General features: G+C 42.9%; 1 protein-coding gene across 1 annotated transcript; it reads right to left on the bottom strand.

Annotated features, from left to right (window-relative positions):
* Positions 1 to 1,569: 1,569 nt before the first annotated feature.
* On the bottom strand, positions 1,570 to 9,945 carry LOC102056278 (cytochrome P450 2K6-like). Its single transcript, XM_005441568.4, has 9 exons — positions 9,559 to 9,945; positions 7,602 to 7,764; positions 6,890 to 7,039; positions 6,437 to 6,597; positions 5,437 to 5,610; positions 4,729 to 4,870; positions 3,832 to 4,016; positions 3,488 to 3,629; positions 1,570 to 1,810 (listed from the first exon to the last, which is right to left on the bottom strand). Exons 1-9 carry the CDS (start codon positions 9,742 to 9,744, stop codon positions 1,623 to 1,625), a joined length of 1,491 nt encoding a protein of 496 aa, XP_005441625.2. The 5' UTR covers positions 9,745 to 9,945; the 3' UTR covers positions 1,570 to 1,622.
* Between the last annotated feature and the right edge of the window lie 6,822 nt (positions 9,946 to 16,767).

The following is a 16,767-nucleotide window of genomic DNA, read 5'->3' as shown; positions in this document are numbered from 1 at the left end:
TGTGGATTTATGTATTAGCAAAAAAAAGACTATCAAGTCTTAGACCAGATCGTAAAAAAAACCTACTAAAAGTCTAGCGCATCTTACTGTGTTCAGACCTGAAATGGATGCTCCAGGGGAATGAAAGAACATGAACTTCTGCAGGACCCTTGTAAAGAACAGAAAAAGCTCCATGTTGGGAAGGTTTTCACCTGCACCTGCTCTGTTACCTGGATTGGAAAGTAGGAGGACACGAATTTTAAGTCTTTGCCTCTGGAAGTTTGAAACTTTCTTTTCATCCAACCCCTCTGTGAATCTAGAAACTAAAATAAACATATCTAAATGAGAAGCTTACTACTTCTTTGTAAAAAAATTCCTTAAAATTAAAAGGAAAGTGTTACATCAGAAGAATTCAAGAGGAGGGCAAATTTGTCCCTGAACATAAAAACCACTCACACAATTTTTGGATTCTCATATTAATTTCACTTTTGAGTCTTTAATCATTACTTTATATGTAGCAGTCTGCATTTGAACACTCACAGATGTTTGAAATATCTACATTATCTGAAATATGCAATGGGGCTTATGTGGCACCGGACCTGTCCCCCCAGCCTGGCAGCTGAAGCCTAAGTAAAAGATCTGAAGGTATCTAAAATGGTGCTAGAGGCTTGCGGTTAAAGCAGTTGAATTGTGCTCTGTGTATCAATTCTAAAGTGGATTGAATTTCCCCACGATTATTTAATTGTTTACAGCCTAATAATTGGAATCTGGTTTGCCTATGCAGACAAAGGCATATGGAGAAGTGTTGCTATGAAACACCCCAAACCAAGGGAATGAGATTGAATGAAAGGGAATGTTTAGAGGAGTGTCTCCTTTGAGAAGAAGGAAGAAGTGTCTTGCTTCAGCACCTGCTCTCAGGAGAAATGGCAGGATGGGGAACATTGTCCTTCTAGTGCCAAGTAAAATAGCCAACCTAAGAAAAGCCGAGCATTAAGGCATACCACAGAGAGTCAGCATTGATTACTGCCCAGGCAGAGGAAGAGACTGAACGCTCCTGAAGAGGGAAACTGTTAGGGAGAAGAGCCAAGGGGAGAAGCTGCAATGAGGTATTGGGGAGCATTGGTCTATGTGGCCCAGCTTCAAACCCATCTGTGTGCCAAGACCATGCAGCCCTTCTGTTCTGAAAACCTGAAGCTCTGAACAACCCATGTCCACCAGAGAGTGATAAGCTCTGCAGTGCTGATCTTTAAGCAGGACAGTGCAAACTAGGCACAGCTTCATGGTCCATATGTCTCTTTGGATAAACCGGGACTTGGGAGTGTTGCTGGGGGATATGTTTCCAACAAACACACATTAGCAAGTGAAAATCCAAGTAACAATGTGGAAGCTGAGGGTCTGTATTATTTAGCCCAGATTAGGTGATCTAATGGGTTAATCCATGAGCCATCAATTAGTCCACACTTCAGGTCCACCTCTGCCCTCCCCCAACAGATCAAAAATAAAAGAACACCACTTTGCTTTAGAAGTACTGGGAACCTCCATTAAGATGCAAGGTGAATTATTTTGGCCAAGGAATTAAGAAGGCAGGTATCAAGAAAAAGTAATTTAAACATTTTTGAAACTAATTGATGCTGATTATAGCTCTAGGGACGTGTTACAGCACACATTTTATAGGGTTTGGGAGTGACATTAAATGAAATAGCAGGGCTGAGGTCCAGGTCTGAGATGGAAACTCCAGGGGGAGGGTGGAAGGTGAACCTCTGCAGGAGGCTGGTGAAGAAAAGGAAGAGCTCCATTTTGGCAAGAGTCTCACCGGCACATATCCTCCGCCCTGGAACGAAATGCAGAACAGCCATAAGAGAGTCATTGGGAGCTGTTTCTTCAATATTTGGAAGAAATGAAAACCTCTGAGCAGCATTTATTCTGAGGAAGATCAGCAGGAATCTAGAACACTTGAAATGTCATATTCTAGCTATGAATGAACCTGGTGATTTTTTTCTTTTCCTTTGTCTCAATGCTTGCATGTTGGGAGAAATGTATGGAAATGCAATCTGAACTCCTTAATGCCAATTTTGAATAAAATTTGTATTTGCCTTCATATTCAGATTTTTCCTCCACTTGGTTCAATTTTTGGATCCCAGACCAAATTTGGCTGGTTGGTCTAGATTTTGGCTCTATTAATCTAGTCACAGGCAGTTTGTTATGTTAAAACGTGTCAGGAAAGACCGTGGAGACTCGCAAAGGCTGGCTAGAGTGGGACTCAGGAGGAAGGTGCTGGAGATATCTACAGAGACCCTAACATAAGCCTTTCTTCAAAAACACTGCATATATAAATTTTTCTCAGCCCTGGTCAAATTCAGCAGCTTGTAAACTGCTTTAATCAGAGCATGATGATTCAAGGCCAGAACTAATAAAAACCTGAACTAAGACTTGCCCTTACCTTCCCTGTATAACAGAAAATGGAAAATTAAGAGCTATTGCATGGCTGTGCTATGAAATAAACCCTCTAGGGAATGCCCAGACCCGACACTCCCTGGATGTGCTTTCAGCCAGGACACCTACACTTGCATCTGAAAAAGAAGGTGTGTGGATTGGAACTATCATAAATCCTTCTATGAATAAAAAGTAAATATTTACTATATGTTGGGTGGCGAGCATGACAAGAAAAAGCCGCATTCAAATATCATGCAGAGTTAAAAATACACAAATAGGGTCTATAAAAAATGCAGAGTGTTGTGAATATGATAGACAAATTAGCCAGAAACTGACATATAGGAACTTAACGGAGCAATGACAAAGCCTGCGAAGCAGGAGGAATGTTGGAGAAGTAGCAGTCATCGTAGGGGTCCCAGTCTCCCATGGTTTGGGAAATGGTGCAGGTGTAGAAGCTTAGGTGAATGTCATGCTCTGTGGAAGCCTCAAAAGACAACCCCTTTCTGTCCTTTGATTTTACACAGAATTTATGGTTTTATATAAGGCAACTCCTCTTTATTGGCGCAGTGTATGAAGTCTTGATCCCAGCTAATATTATCTGTGACTGTTTAAAAGGGATGTGCAAAACCAAAACTTGTTTTTTCCCGGGGAAGACGCAGAAGCCACCTTTCCTGCATACTTTGTGTGCAGCTGGGTATGGTGAGAGCCAGAGACAAAGAAACCCAGGCTGTGGAGCAGTTGTGGGCTACAGATTATAATGCAGAAATGTGTTATCTAACCCATCATGGAATTTGCTGAAAACCTCCCTCATATTTAAGGAGGTGCTACAATTTTTCATATATAGTAGTTGAATACTGAGAAATCCATAACACCCAAAGGCTAGAGGAATCACAGGACAGTTGTGAGCACTCTTACCAGAGGTATGCCCTGAGACATCTCTGAAATATGGGTTGCGAAATGATCCCATGAAAACAACAGTGTGAAGACCAGTAACAAACAAAAGCCAACACTGGTACAAGTAGCTGTTGTCTAAGATTTCTACTTGCAAGGGGAGTAAATTGAAAAGAGAAGGCACCTGCTGAAAAAGGCATGAAAGCATTTTTCTTCACAAATTTTCCATTGATGTCAAGAAAGTGCTCAGGATAGAACATGTCTGGTTTCTCCCACTGTGATTTGTCTTGCAGGACAGAGGTCAGTAAGGGGATGATGTAGGTTCCCTGCAAAATACAAAAGGGGAATTAATTTGTAGGAAAATACTGTGGTGGCAGTAATGGCAATAAGACTTCAAGATTTTCAGCCTGGAGAAAAAGATTGTTCTAACTGCTGTGATGTGACTTCATTAGGCAGTTCATGTTTATCACATTAACGAGGTTTGAGAAAGGAGAAATGCGCAAAGAAACAATCCCGTAGCCACCTTACCTTGGGAATGAAATAGCCTTTGAGAGTGACGTCTGCAGCAGTCTCATGAGGTAAATCCAATGGCAGGATATTAGCGAACCTCTGAATTTCATGGATGACCGCATCTGTGTATGGCATCTGAGTTTGATGCTCGATCCTTGGCGGTTTTGACCCTATCACTTGCTCTATCTCTTCTTGGACCTTTCCTGAGGGAAGAAGCAAGTATAAGTAAGATAAAGGACTCATGCATCCCTGAAACTTATTGTGCTTTACTGATCTAATTTATAAAAGACCTGGAGTGAAAACCATAAATTCCCCCCCAAACCTTTTTCCTTTCAGGAGTCATAGGAGGTGGACAGAACTGCAGAGTTTGATTATTTCTTTAACAGTTAGAAACCTAAAGATTTGTATTTTTCTGCCCTCTCTTCTGCCCAAAGTTTCTTGCTCTGACCAAGAGGTGTCTCAAAAACCCGACTTGACTCCTAACAACCCTGTACCATAGACTGGAATGGAGATGTCAGACAAAGAGCAATTCCCTGAATCTTCTCAGCTACTGAAAGCCTTGGTACAGTCCATTTAACATCTGCACAGGCCTTTGGTTTATTAACAGCCTGTTTCTGAGGGAAGCCTGGACCAATTTCATTGGCCAACACAGGACAGCTCTCTTCTTTTTAATTGATGAGATTTTACTGACCAAAAGACCTGGCCCACACAAACTCTGTTTATAATCTACTGGTAGGCTAACTAGCGTGCCCCTTACTGGATCTGAACCACAGGGCACAGTGATTCCTGGACAATAATTAGCTGGAAATCTTAGCTTTTCGTACCTTAGTGTATTAACTGACATGTTGAGCCTCCAGGTTTCCATTTAGTTCCTAATGCACTGAGTGTAAAGGCATATGTCATAAAACCACTTACTCTGAACTTCAGGATACTTTAGCATCAGCAGGAAGCTCCAGTTTAGCGTGGTGGAAATTGTTTCAATACCAGCAGTAAACAAATTGCTCACCAAGCTTAGCAAGTTGTCATTATGGAAATACTGATTGGTAGTGGATTTCTCCTGAAAGAAGTGGATAAAAGGATGAAAACTTAAAGCTTTCCATGTGGAAATGCAATTTACATAGCTAAACATTTATGAAGAAACAAATACTATATTTTAAATGTGAAAGACAAAGAACAGCTTTGGGCTTGTACTTTGAGAAGAGTGTTGACAGGTTTTGTTTTGCTGAGCTCTGCCTTTACTGGTTTCTCTGTGAAGAAGGTAACCCAGGTGTATCAGAGACCCCAAACCAGGACAGCAGTAAAGCCCCAGTAGTGCTTTTGTTCTGTAACGCATTCTGGTTTTGAAAGAGCCACAAGGGGTGGAACAACAGAGGGTGCAGGTAAAAAGATGCAGCCTCTGTAAATGTATTGATACAGTCTGAACAAACCCTTAAATAAGGGTAACATTTTGCTGATTAAAAGGTGTTGGAACTGCAACACAGTGAAAGATTAGTTCAACTCTACCAGTTTGTTGTATGTGTTCTGTCAAATATAGATTCCCTAAAGAAATATGGACTGAAAGGAAATGGTAAATGCCTTCATATAACCATAAAAGTTGGAATAAATGAGAACAGATTCAATTACCTCCTGCTGTTTAACCAGGAAAGCATCAATAAAACTTCTTTGATCATTTTTGTCCAGGTTTTTGAGATGTTCTATGAAAGTGTTTTGTACATAAGCATGCAATTCATCTCTGTTTCGAAGGAGAGTCTTGTTAGCTCTTAGGAGGAATCCAAGGTAAGGGAAGATATTGTAAATCTACAAGAGTGAAAGATGTTAGAATTTACCAGCCAGAGGTCTGAAAACACTCTAGAAACACATTAATAATATTGTGCCCATTTTGCAAATACAAAGATAAAGACTTAACATTAATGTTTTGTTCTTTAGAACAAGAAAAAGTGACTGGATGAATTCATGGTAGAAAATCCAAGGACCACTGAATAAGTGGAAAACTCCCAGCTCCAAATTACTCATTTGCAGGTGTAGTGTATGATGTCAAATGTCAGACACCTGCAAGTTGCCACAGGGAGATGGAAATGTTGGCCAGCAAATTTTGTAGCTTTAGCCAGCTCTTCTGCTAACTTTTTTCTTCTGTCTCAAAGCCTAAAGGAACAGAAGTGAATCTGGTGTCTGTTATTACATGCAAGTATCAGAGAGTATTTATTACTCATTGAGATATTTCAGGGCTCCTCATACAGGCAGACCATATACTCTATAGCTTCTCCCTGCCCTGTTTTCTGAGAGTGTACTGGTTTGCCTGGTCACTTTATGCATGTGAACCATGTTTTTGGGGGAATACTGGTCTTGCTGTTCATGCACTACACGATCCGACCTTTTCAGTCCAGATTTAGTACTTTTCAGACTACAGCTTAAGTATGTTTTTGAGAGACTGAGGGTTTGACTGTTGGCTTCAAGATTCCCAGACTCTCTCTCAAGCTTCTTTTTTTTCCCCAGGAAGTGTTTGTAAACCTGTTATGTCTCAGAGTCTTGGATTTTTTTGCTTAATAGAAACAACTGACTACCAGCATTACTATGTTCCTATGGCATGCAGTGGAACAGCAACAGAATATTTTTTTGTCATTACCGTAACCAAAGGCTTCCCAGCAAGCCTCATGTTTTCATTGATCAAATTCAGAAGTCTCACAAATCTGGAGTCTTTGTAGTCAAATCGGTTTCCAAGTAATATCGACACAATTATGTTAGCAACTGCCGCATTAATTATTTTACTAGCTTCAAAGGGTTTTCCTATACAGTGAACAAAAGAATGTATTACATTGTGGCAAGAGATGTAATTTGTAAATGTAAATGTAATACTAATTATTACTATTTATTTGTTATGATCAATTGCTATTGTTGGTTATCATTCAATGCTAGAATACCACGCCAAGACACAAAAATGCCAGAGGAGCCCAATTCATCAAATTGATTCAGCCTGAAGTAAATGTCTTAAAAAGGTCTGAACTTGAGAGGAATACTGTCAAGCCTCTGGGCACTTGTTCAGAACCTTAGAAGTTTGAAGAATGAATCATCTACCCACCTTTTTGTGACTCAATGGTATCTGCCAGGTACCCGTACTCCTCCACAATGCGGTCCTCAATGGCCTTTTTTCCCATTCCAAAGTTTCGTAAAGTTGTGAGAGTAAATCTTCGCATCACCTTCCAGTTATCACCATGAGCAAAAACAATCCCTGACACAAAGAGAACATTTCAAGGTGGCAGAAAATTTTAAATAACTAATCTGCAGACATATAATGTAGATATTTAGTAGTAGTCACTTTTAAAACAAGCTAAATTACCTCCTGGCTGAGGAAAGAAACAACTTTCCCTTAAATATTTTCAAGCCTCAACAATAGGTTTATTGCACAAAAAAGGGAGGATAAACTATTTAAAAGGTTTTTGATCAAATCTTCAGAAGAACATATATCCTGAGAGACACTTGTCACTGAAAGAAAGAGGGTGTTGGAAATTCAGGTTTAAACTGCTGATATTCTGGAATTGGAACTGAACTGAGATCTTATATATCTGATGATTGCAGGAGAAACCTGACTAGGCACAAATGTCTTTAAAATTTAGGTAGCATCTTAACATGTCATGAATAAATACACTAAAGTCAACAAAATTGCTCTCAATTTCCAGTGCCATTTATATGGTCTTTGATCTAAAGCCATGTGCCAGCTTCTGCTCCATCTGTACGAAAAAACCCTTTTTTTGAATAAATCAGGATGGGAAGGAAAAATAAAACCAACTTACCATTTCCTTTGGTCAAATCTTCAAAGATTGGAATTTTGGGTCTCTCTGCAAATGCATCTGCCTTGTTTATGAGAGCTTCCTTCACCGCCTCATACCCAGAAATCACTACTATTTTCCTTTGCCCCATCTGAACACTGAAGACCGGACCATATATTTTTGACAGCTGTCAGAAGAAGATAACAGTGATTTACAGCTTTTACAGCTGAAGAAATTCACCACCCTTTCAGTGATGCTTATTTTCCTGTCTGATCTCTAAGTTACTAAAATGTTAAATGATTTCCTAAGCACAGTGAAAGAGAATTGATTTAAATAATGTGAATGTGCCAGCCATTATGATGGCTGATGACTAAATGGCACAGTCAGGAGTGGAGTCATGTTGTGTTAAACAGAGCAGAAATGGTAACAGCCGAAACCCCACATCAGTCAAGGATTGTGCTGACAGCTCTGTCTTCCCTCTAGAACCCCTGTAAATTCAAACTTTGACTCATGTGTGCACACTGATCTCGTTCTTAATGTGCTGCTTCTGTTTGCAGGATAAATCTGTTCAAACCTTTATTACTATTATTGTATAAAAAAACCATGTGTTTTTCTGCACAAGGTCTAGCATTAGGTAAATTCTCACTTTTTACACATGACTACATCCACCATGAATCTGTCTGAGACACAACGTTTAGCCTAAGCTGGTACCTTTTTAACTTGTACACACAGATTTATTTTCATATAACTCAACGTTCCTGATTCTCTTGACAATAGGAGGATTTTTTCCTGACTGCACTTATTTTCCAGTGTGTTTGCCCAGAGGAACAGAAGACAGCTATTTAGCATTGGTATGCAAAATGTTCAGCAACTGGTAAGCAAGTCCAGCCAACTATATGACATAACACAGCAGCAGTGACACGTGTCTGAATTCGGAGTAGCTCCTTCGATGGTGATACAGGCTGCTGTAGCTGTGGCAGAATATAATTGCTTCTGTTCTCCAGTAAAGATTTTCCAGTGCTTGCAATGGTGATGCTCGGGATGAGCATATGGTCTCCAGTTGCATTGATACATTATGTATGTGTCAATATCATACCTTGAGCTAAGCTCAAGTCAGAGAACAAACCTCCTCCATTAGATTCACTGAATTACAGCAGAGACATGTTGGTTCTGCTGGCCTGAAAAGAGATGGAGCTTGCTTTTGCCGCCAAGCTTAGGTTGCTTTGTATAGCTATAGAGATTTTCTGGATACTGCATCTGATCTTTTTTTTTTTTTTGATTTGTGGATGTAACATACATACTGATGTGTAGGTGCAAATACCCCTTTTAAAATTGTCAGCAAGGAGGACGTGTAATTTCAATGTCTACATAGAAAGAACTCTAAGAAAGGAGCAGGTTCATAGAAGTCTTCTGGCTCAAAATCAGGAAAGTCCTACAATAAACTAGGAAAGAAAGCACTAGAAAAAAGCCTTGCAAGATTTATTACTTTGTTTTGCTTAGATCTTTGCTGCATTTTCTGGCAACTGTTGGCCCTGAATATAAAGGATATATAGTTATCTCAGCTTTTGGGGAAGAAAGGAGGAAAGGGACATGAGAAGGGCTGCTGAATTGGTGAAGGCAGGAAGCCACAACCCCAGGCACATCAATCACTGGCAGGTGGAGGGAGTCAGACCACATGTCAAAATCACTCCTTATTCAGTTACCTTTTCCTCAAAATGACCACAAAAATAAAGTGAGCACTTGTTATTAATTTGAGTTTAAGGCTGAAACCTAGACGTGTGAAGCTGAATGGAGCAAGTATTACAGTAAAGAACAAATCTTGCTACATTCAAAGTCTTCTGCTCAAATAACCGTCTCCTGTCCTTCGCTAAGGATCATCTGTGGATGCAACACGTACAATAGTAAAAACTCTCTGACATCTTGGACTATGGGGCTTGGTGATATGTGCAATTATGGTACCAACAGAAAAAATAATGACTACCTGTAGGTAAGTCCTGTAGGGTCTCTTCAAATCAAACAAGTGCAGATTTCCAATTATAGGTAATGCTCTTGGTCCTGGGGGAAAATTCTTTCTCCGGTGGTTGTTCCAGAAACCTCCCATTTTCAAAACTGACAGAAAAATTAGGATGAGCACTAAACCAATGGAAGTGTAGCTGCTCCAGCCCATGTCTATTCAGCCAAGTATTTGCTGCAGAAGAGAAAAGGGAAAGCGTGGACTCTAGATCTCAGTCCTTGCAAAAATTTCCCGTGAAATTTGTGTGCTTGCTAATGAATCCTCAGTACGGTATGGAGGCAGGTAAATGTTTCCTAGCCAAGCATGTGTGACTGGGTGAGTGTGTAGCTCACTGTCCAAGTGTGAAAGTCCAAGAACATGGAGAACCACAGGTCATCAGCCTGGTGCTTGCTATTAAAGTCATACATTCTGCATGCTCTTCAGGTTACTGATTAGCTATATTTTCGTCATTAGCACAGGCACAGCCTTGATATGCTGGGAACTGAAATCAGAATGCCGATGCCCAAGTGATTAGTGCACAAAGGTTTCTTGTTTTTTAAAGCACTTAGGAACTGGTATAACTTTGCTTCCATTGAATTCATTAGGAATTTCAAATCACAGAATCACAGAATGGTTGAGGTTGGAAAGGACCTCTGAAAGTCATCTAGTCCAACGCCCTTGCTCAAGCAGGGCCACTGAGAGACAGCTGCCCTGGACTATGTCCAGCTATTGACTGCCTCCAAGGAAGGACACTCCACAACATCTCTCGGCAAGCTGCGCCAGTGCTCGGTCACTCTGACTGTAAGAAAGTGTTTCCTGATGTTCAGAAGGAACCTCCTGCGTTTCAGTTTGTGCCCATTGCCTCTTGTCCTGTCACTGGATACCACTGAAAAGAGCTTGGCTAAGTCTTCTGCATACCCTTCCTCCAGGTGTTTATACATACTGATAGGATCTCCCTGAGCCTTCTCTCCACTAGACTAAACAGTCCCCGATCTTTCAGTGTTTCCTCATATAATAGGTGCTCCAATCCCTTCAGCAACTTTGTGGTCCTTTGCCGGACTCTCTCCAGTATGTCCATATCTCTTTTGTACCTGGGAGCCCAGAACCAGACACAGCACTCCAGGTGTGGCCTCATGAGCACTGAGTAGAGGGGAAGGATCACCTCCCTCGATCAACACTCCTCCTAATGCAGTCCAGGATACCAACAGCCTTCTTTGCAGCAACGGCATGCTGTTGCCTTATGTTCAACGTGGTGTCCACCAGGATACCCAGGTCTTTTCCTGTCAAACTGCTGAGTGGGTGGCCCCTAGCATGTACTGGTGCCTGAGGCTGTTCCTCCCCAGGTGCAGGACTTTTCACTTCTCCTTGTTGAACTTCATGAGTCCCTGTCAGCCCATTTCTCCAGCCTACTGAAGTACTTCTAGATAGTGACACAATGGCACAACCTTCTTCTGTGTCAGCCACCCCTCCCAGTTTGGTGCCATCAGCAAACTTGCCCTATCATCTAGATTATTAATGAAGACTGGACCCAGTATTGACCCCTGAGGCACCCTGTTAGTTACTGGCCTGCAAATGGACTTCATACCACTGATCACTACTGGCTTTTGAGCAAGTTTTCAACCCACCTTATTGTCTGCTTATCCAGCCCACACATTAACAACTTGTCTATGAGGATCTCATGGAAGATAGTATCAAAAGCTTTACTGAAGTCTTAAGAAGACTTCTTGTGACTAAGCTTGTTCTTTTGACTAAAAAGCTACAGCAAAGGTGTATGAGAAAGAAATGAAGAGGCCTAAAAGGTGTCACAGAACTGGTTTGCTTAGCTCCTGCTGGAGCACTGTAGAGGAATTGTAGAAGAATTATAGAGGAATGAAGCTGGGTTAATTAGCATTGATAACATACAGCTGTGGGCTGGCTTCAGGGGTGGTGGGCTGGCTGATGTAGATAAGGTGCAGCTGTGGCTGTTTCCTGCTAAGTAGTTAAATAGCTCTAAGGGGCATGGAAGAGGAGCACTGTGTGAAGAGGGACCTGTAAGAAGCAAAGGGAGGGGAGAGAGCACCTCAGATGTAGGAGAGGCCTTGGGAGAAGAAGGGTGCCTGGGTGAGGAGAGGCTGGCTGGAAGAGGAGCCTAGAGAAGAAAGAATCCGGATGCAGCAGAGGCAAGAAGCAGGGTGGAAGAGGCTGAAGAAATAGCACGAACAGTAGATGAACTTTTGAAACCTTGTGGGGGATTGGTGGTTGTGCCAGGGCAAGGCACAGGAACTGCTTATTGAAGTTAACCTGGTAGGTGATGGTAAAAGCCTTGTTGCAGCTGGCTAGTTTGGGTAGTGCTGTGACAGAGCATAGCACTGGTTGTCTGTTTCAGGCAAGGGTGCATCCCCAGAAGCCTTCTGGGTGTGAGAGAAGATATTTCCAGCTTTGAATACTACTGGCAACAGTTTGATTTGAAATAGAGAAGGACTTTTAATTTTTCTATACTCTCTTGTTATCAGTAATGTGCAATTATTCCATAGTAAACTAAATTAATTTTAACTTCCAGACAGCATATGACTGCGTTGAATCATCTAAGAGCCCTCTATACATCTGTGCTGCAAACCTGCTTTGGGTGAACATCTTCGTTTCCTTGCCTCAGGTTGAGCTGTTCAGTTATATTTCCATGTGTGTGTGCATTTAGGGCACTGGTGGGGGATAAATTGTGTAATGGACCATTTTCCTCAGGCAGTTTGGATGTAGCTGTGCTGGATGTGTGGAATGCAGAAACACAAGGGCTTTTGCCTATGTGTGTAGATCAGTGGAGTACCTTCTGAGGTCTGGCCCTGGCCTCTTTCATAGAGGGGAACAGGCAGAGGTGTAGGGAAGGGCGGGATGAAATAGACTTTTCTATCTCCCTTGTGTGATTCATCCTCACAATGACTTCCCTTCCAAGGAATGGCTGGAAGTGCAGACTGCTGCCTGCCGTAACGGTGGGAAAGACACCTCCAGCTGTAAGCAAAGATGTGCTTGGGATAAAAATCCCTGCTTGATCCAGAAGTACCAAACGTCCCACATGGGACTAGAGGCACAGTTTTTTCACTTGCATGTTTCAGTGAAAGGAGATAACTAAGACAAGCCCCAGGAGTGTGGCACTACACAGGCCTCATGAATCACTGGAGAGAAGGTGATCCCGGTGGAAGGGAAGAGGTCCAGGTCTGAGATAGGACCTCCAGAGAGAGGGTGGAAGGTGAACCTCTGTAGGAGGGTGGTGGAGAAGAGGAAGAGCTCCATTTTGGCAGGAGTCTGTCCAGCACAGGTCCTCTGCCCTGAAACAAAATGCAGAATGGCCATAAGAAACTCTGTGGGAGCTGCTTCTTGAGCTGTTCTCAGAGGAGAGAGCTTGCAGAAGGAAAGGCTCCCCCATCTCGGGGTTTGCACATCCCTAACAGCATTTTGACAGACCAGAGGCTGAATGCAAGCCTTTTGTTCTCCTCTCAAGTCTCTCTAGGACAGTCGTGGCCCTTCCCCAGGTGGCTGTTTGGGCACACATGACTGTAAAGTTTCCTGGTATAGGGGAAACTCAGCATTGCCACATCCCCCATCACTGCTGTGTTGGGCTGTCCCTTATCACCACCATTCTTTGAGAGTTGGACTGTGTCCCTTTAGGTCCAGTCTCCTAATTCAGTAGCTCTTGGTCACCCAGTCTTTCCTCCTGGGCCTCTCACTGCTACAGCTTCTAGATCCCTTTGATGCATCCCCTTTGCAGCTACATACAGCTCCTGCTTTCAGGTGTTCAACATGAGGACTTGAAGCCTGAGCTAGAATGCTGATGGAGAAACCTGTTTTTTTTTTATCCCAAGCCTGCTTGGTTGAAAGGGCTACCTACTGAAGTCCTGTTGTTGGTAACACATCCTAGTGAGAAATAATCTTGGAGGATGCTGGTGAAATGTGTAACTGGATGTTCTGCCTCCTATTGAAGGGCTTTCCCAGAAATGTGACAATAAAAGAAGATGCTTTTAGGTGCATCTGGAGTTACTGCCTTTAGTGGCAAGGTGCAAGGGCTGCAGCCAGAACAGATGGCATGGCTCACATGGGAATGAAATCCAGGGAAAACAGGTTAAGAATGGCTTCATTTTGAATTATGAGGTTAACTTTGTTTGCTACACGGACTCTGTAGGTAACTTTTAATTGAGGAGTTGAGAACTCTTAGGGATATGTTGGAAATGTTCCTCAACTCAGAAGGAGACCATTTTTCAAGGTGGAAGTAGCTCAGGGTGCAGAAACTGCCTGAAACTTCTAGGTTTTCTGTTTGTGGCTTTGAGGAGTAGTGCAGTGGGAGGACCCCAAAAATCACACACTATCTGATTCTCACAGACCATCTTACCTGAAGTCCTGGAGTTTACTGCCACCAGATTCAAAAGGATAACCAGTGTTTGTTTCCTACTTTGCTTTGGGAAACTTGGAAAGTTTCTCCATAGTGAGGATGGAGGGAGGAGATCAAGCTGCTGTTTTCTGGCAGTTCCCTGATGGCCAAGTCCACCAATCGGCCCCAGAAAGTTCTGGGCTTCTCCATGAATGTTTCAGCAGCCCCTGGTAGAAATTCCTGTAGGAACTGTTGGGTCCTTCTGTTCTAGTGACCCTTGCCTGGAGAATCCAGGCACTTCCTGTGCTCCACAGAAATAGGTCAAATATCTTGATGTGGCTGCAAGTGAATTCCCCTGCACTGACACAAGATCATATGATGGGAAGAGCAGTTACTGTGGGTAATAAATTCTGCTGCATTTGCATCTACCTGTCCAGAGAAAAAATTGTACCCCTTTTGTGGGGTCAGTGATTGCCTTAGAGCTCTAAGAAAAGTGACAACAGAAGTTACCTCTGGCCTTGCCAGGTAAGGTCCCTTTAGATCCATGATGTCAGGGTTTCCAGCGATGGGTAAAGGCCTGGGTCCTGGGAAGGACTTTTCTTTTACATGGTATTCCAGATATGCTGTCTTCTCAGAATCAGCAGCAGAATGAGTATAAACAGTAACCTTACAGAAGCAAGACTGACTCAATCCATTGCATTTCAGCAAAGGCTTAGCTGAGAAGATGAAAATTCAGACACAGTGCAATCTCCTGCCAGAACTTGAGAGGTTTCAGGCATTAAATGGCACTTTTACACAAACAGAAATATGAGCTTCATCTCTAAGAAATGAAAAATGCCTGTATGGGGTTTTACCCTTGAAGAATCTCTGAGACACTCTCACTACCATGTGCACTCATTTTACCCTGTGCTGGTTACTGTTTAATGGGTAAAGTCTGAACTGGTCCTGTGCACTGGCAGAGCAGCTCAAACACTGCCTTTAACTTGGAGACTGGGAGGAGGTGGGAGAAGAAGGATGAGGTTCTGCTCGTTGCTCAGGCATTCCCTTCTCTCTTTATGGAAGATGGTGGGTATGCCAGGTCTTGACAAGAGCAGAAGCTCAGCTGACTAAGGATCTGAGACAGTTGTGAAGATTCTTCTTGAGTAACCTAGATGTGGACTTATTGCACTGTGGGTCCTATAGTGGAAAGTTGCATTGATCAGAAGTACTCAAGAGAGGAAGAACAGTGCCAAGCTCTTCTGAGCTAGCTGAATAATTTGTCTTGCCACTTTGTTCTAGCAGAAGTTCAAGCAGAGTTAAATGTAGGTTCAGACTGATCTGCCCAGATGGTAAGGTCTGTATTGAACTGATGACCCCAGCTTCCTTTTAAAGTGAATAGAGGACAAGGGGCACCTTTATTTACTTCTGAGCCCAGAAGCTGAAATGTATCGGATAACCCATGCCTTACATGTTTCTGGTTTTCACATAATGGTTGAGGCTGAGGTTGAAGGAACTCTGGAGGTCATCTGGTCCAACACTGCTGCTCAAGCAGGGCAGCCTTGAGCCAGTTGTACAGTAAGATCTGTATCTTCAGCTGTGGCAATTGCTTTTGACATCCAGCTGTAACCATTTCAGGAAGAGATGGAGAGAAGAACTTGTATGATTATCTCTAAATGGATAGCCAAAGCTGAGGGGAAAACTGGGGAAAAGATGTTCTCTGTTGGTTGGGGGAAAAAGGGCTGAGGTACAGTCTGAATCGTGTGTCTCAGAGTCTGAGAGTGTGAGCAGCACTGAATGAGGTGTTGGAAGAAGAAAGCATGGAGAAGAAATGATCCAGGGCTTTCACTGAGACTGATGAGAGATGAGCTGCAGCCTTCAGAACTGTGTTTGGAAGAGCTTTCTAGTAGAAGTATAGAGAAGTAAATTGTACATGACCTTGGGGCAAGAACGTGAAGGCTGTGTGAGGTGAGGTTCTTAGGCTGAGCCCCTTGTTCTTGACCCTTTACAGCCTCAGGATCCCTGCAGAGATGTGACCAAAGGCATAGGAGAGGATTCAGCCCCCCAGGGGGTGGGAGTGTGGAGACCTAGAGGAAAAGAGCATGAGCATCTGGTGGGGAGCATGGAAGAGGAGCTAGAGCAAGCCTGCTCTTGTACAGGCTTGCCCCAAGCCTTTTGCTACACTCGGGGTCTTTGGAAGAAAGACCAGGACATTTCACCTACCTGGAAGGTGTCCTGGAAAAACCCCAGGGCTTATGTCCAGCTCTTTGCCAGTTGGCTTGCTTCTACACCACCTCACCAAAGGAGGTAGAAAGGCACTGAGAATGTTGCTCTTCCCATGTATACCTGGGATTTAACTATTAACAAAGAATGAGCCAGATACTGACTCTTGAGTTATGAAAGGCAGCAGCTGATTAGTTTCCCAGGAGACAGGCCCAGGGTTGTGTCTGTGCAGAGCTTGGGAACGGGCGCAGCATTTACCTGCCTGTACAAGACTCTCTGGGTTATTGGAAGAACATTGTGGGAGCTAGGGGTGTCTCTAGAAATGCAGTGGGAGGAGGTAACCCTCCTCACCCCGTTGCCCTTGCCTGCTCAGTCCTGCTGATTTCTGCCAGCAGGTCTCTGGTTCCTGCAGTGCTGGCAGGTAATGAGTGAGCCCCACAGGGTGTGATTGTCCCAGATGTGAGTGACAGGCTGTCAGTGCTTCTTCCCTGCTTGGGAACACTTCCTCTTGGCCTTATTTTGAAGTGGAAATTCATGATCCTCTTGGGCCAATATTTGTGCCTCCTCCCAGGTCTGACAGGCAATGTCTCTAGTCACATGTCTTGAACCATATAAGTTGTTTCTAAAGCATCTGTTAAATCTATGACAGTCAAATTCTTTGC

The sequence above is a fragment of the Falco cherrug genome, chromosome 6 (assembly GCF_023634085.1).
Source record: "Falco cherrug isolate bFalChe1 chromosome 6, bFalChe1.pri, whole genome shotgun sequence".
Classification (NCBI taxonomy): domain Eukaryota; kingdom Metazoa; phylum Chordata; class Aves; order Falconiformes; family Falconidae; genus Falco; species Falco cherrug.
This window is presented reverse-complemented; position numbering and strand designations above follow the sequence as displayed.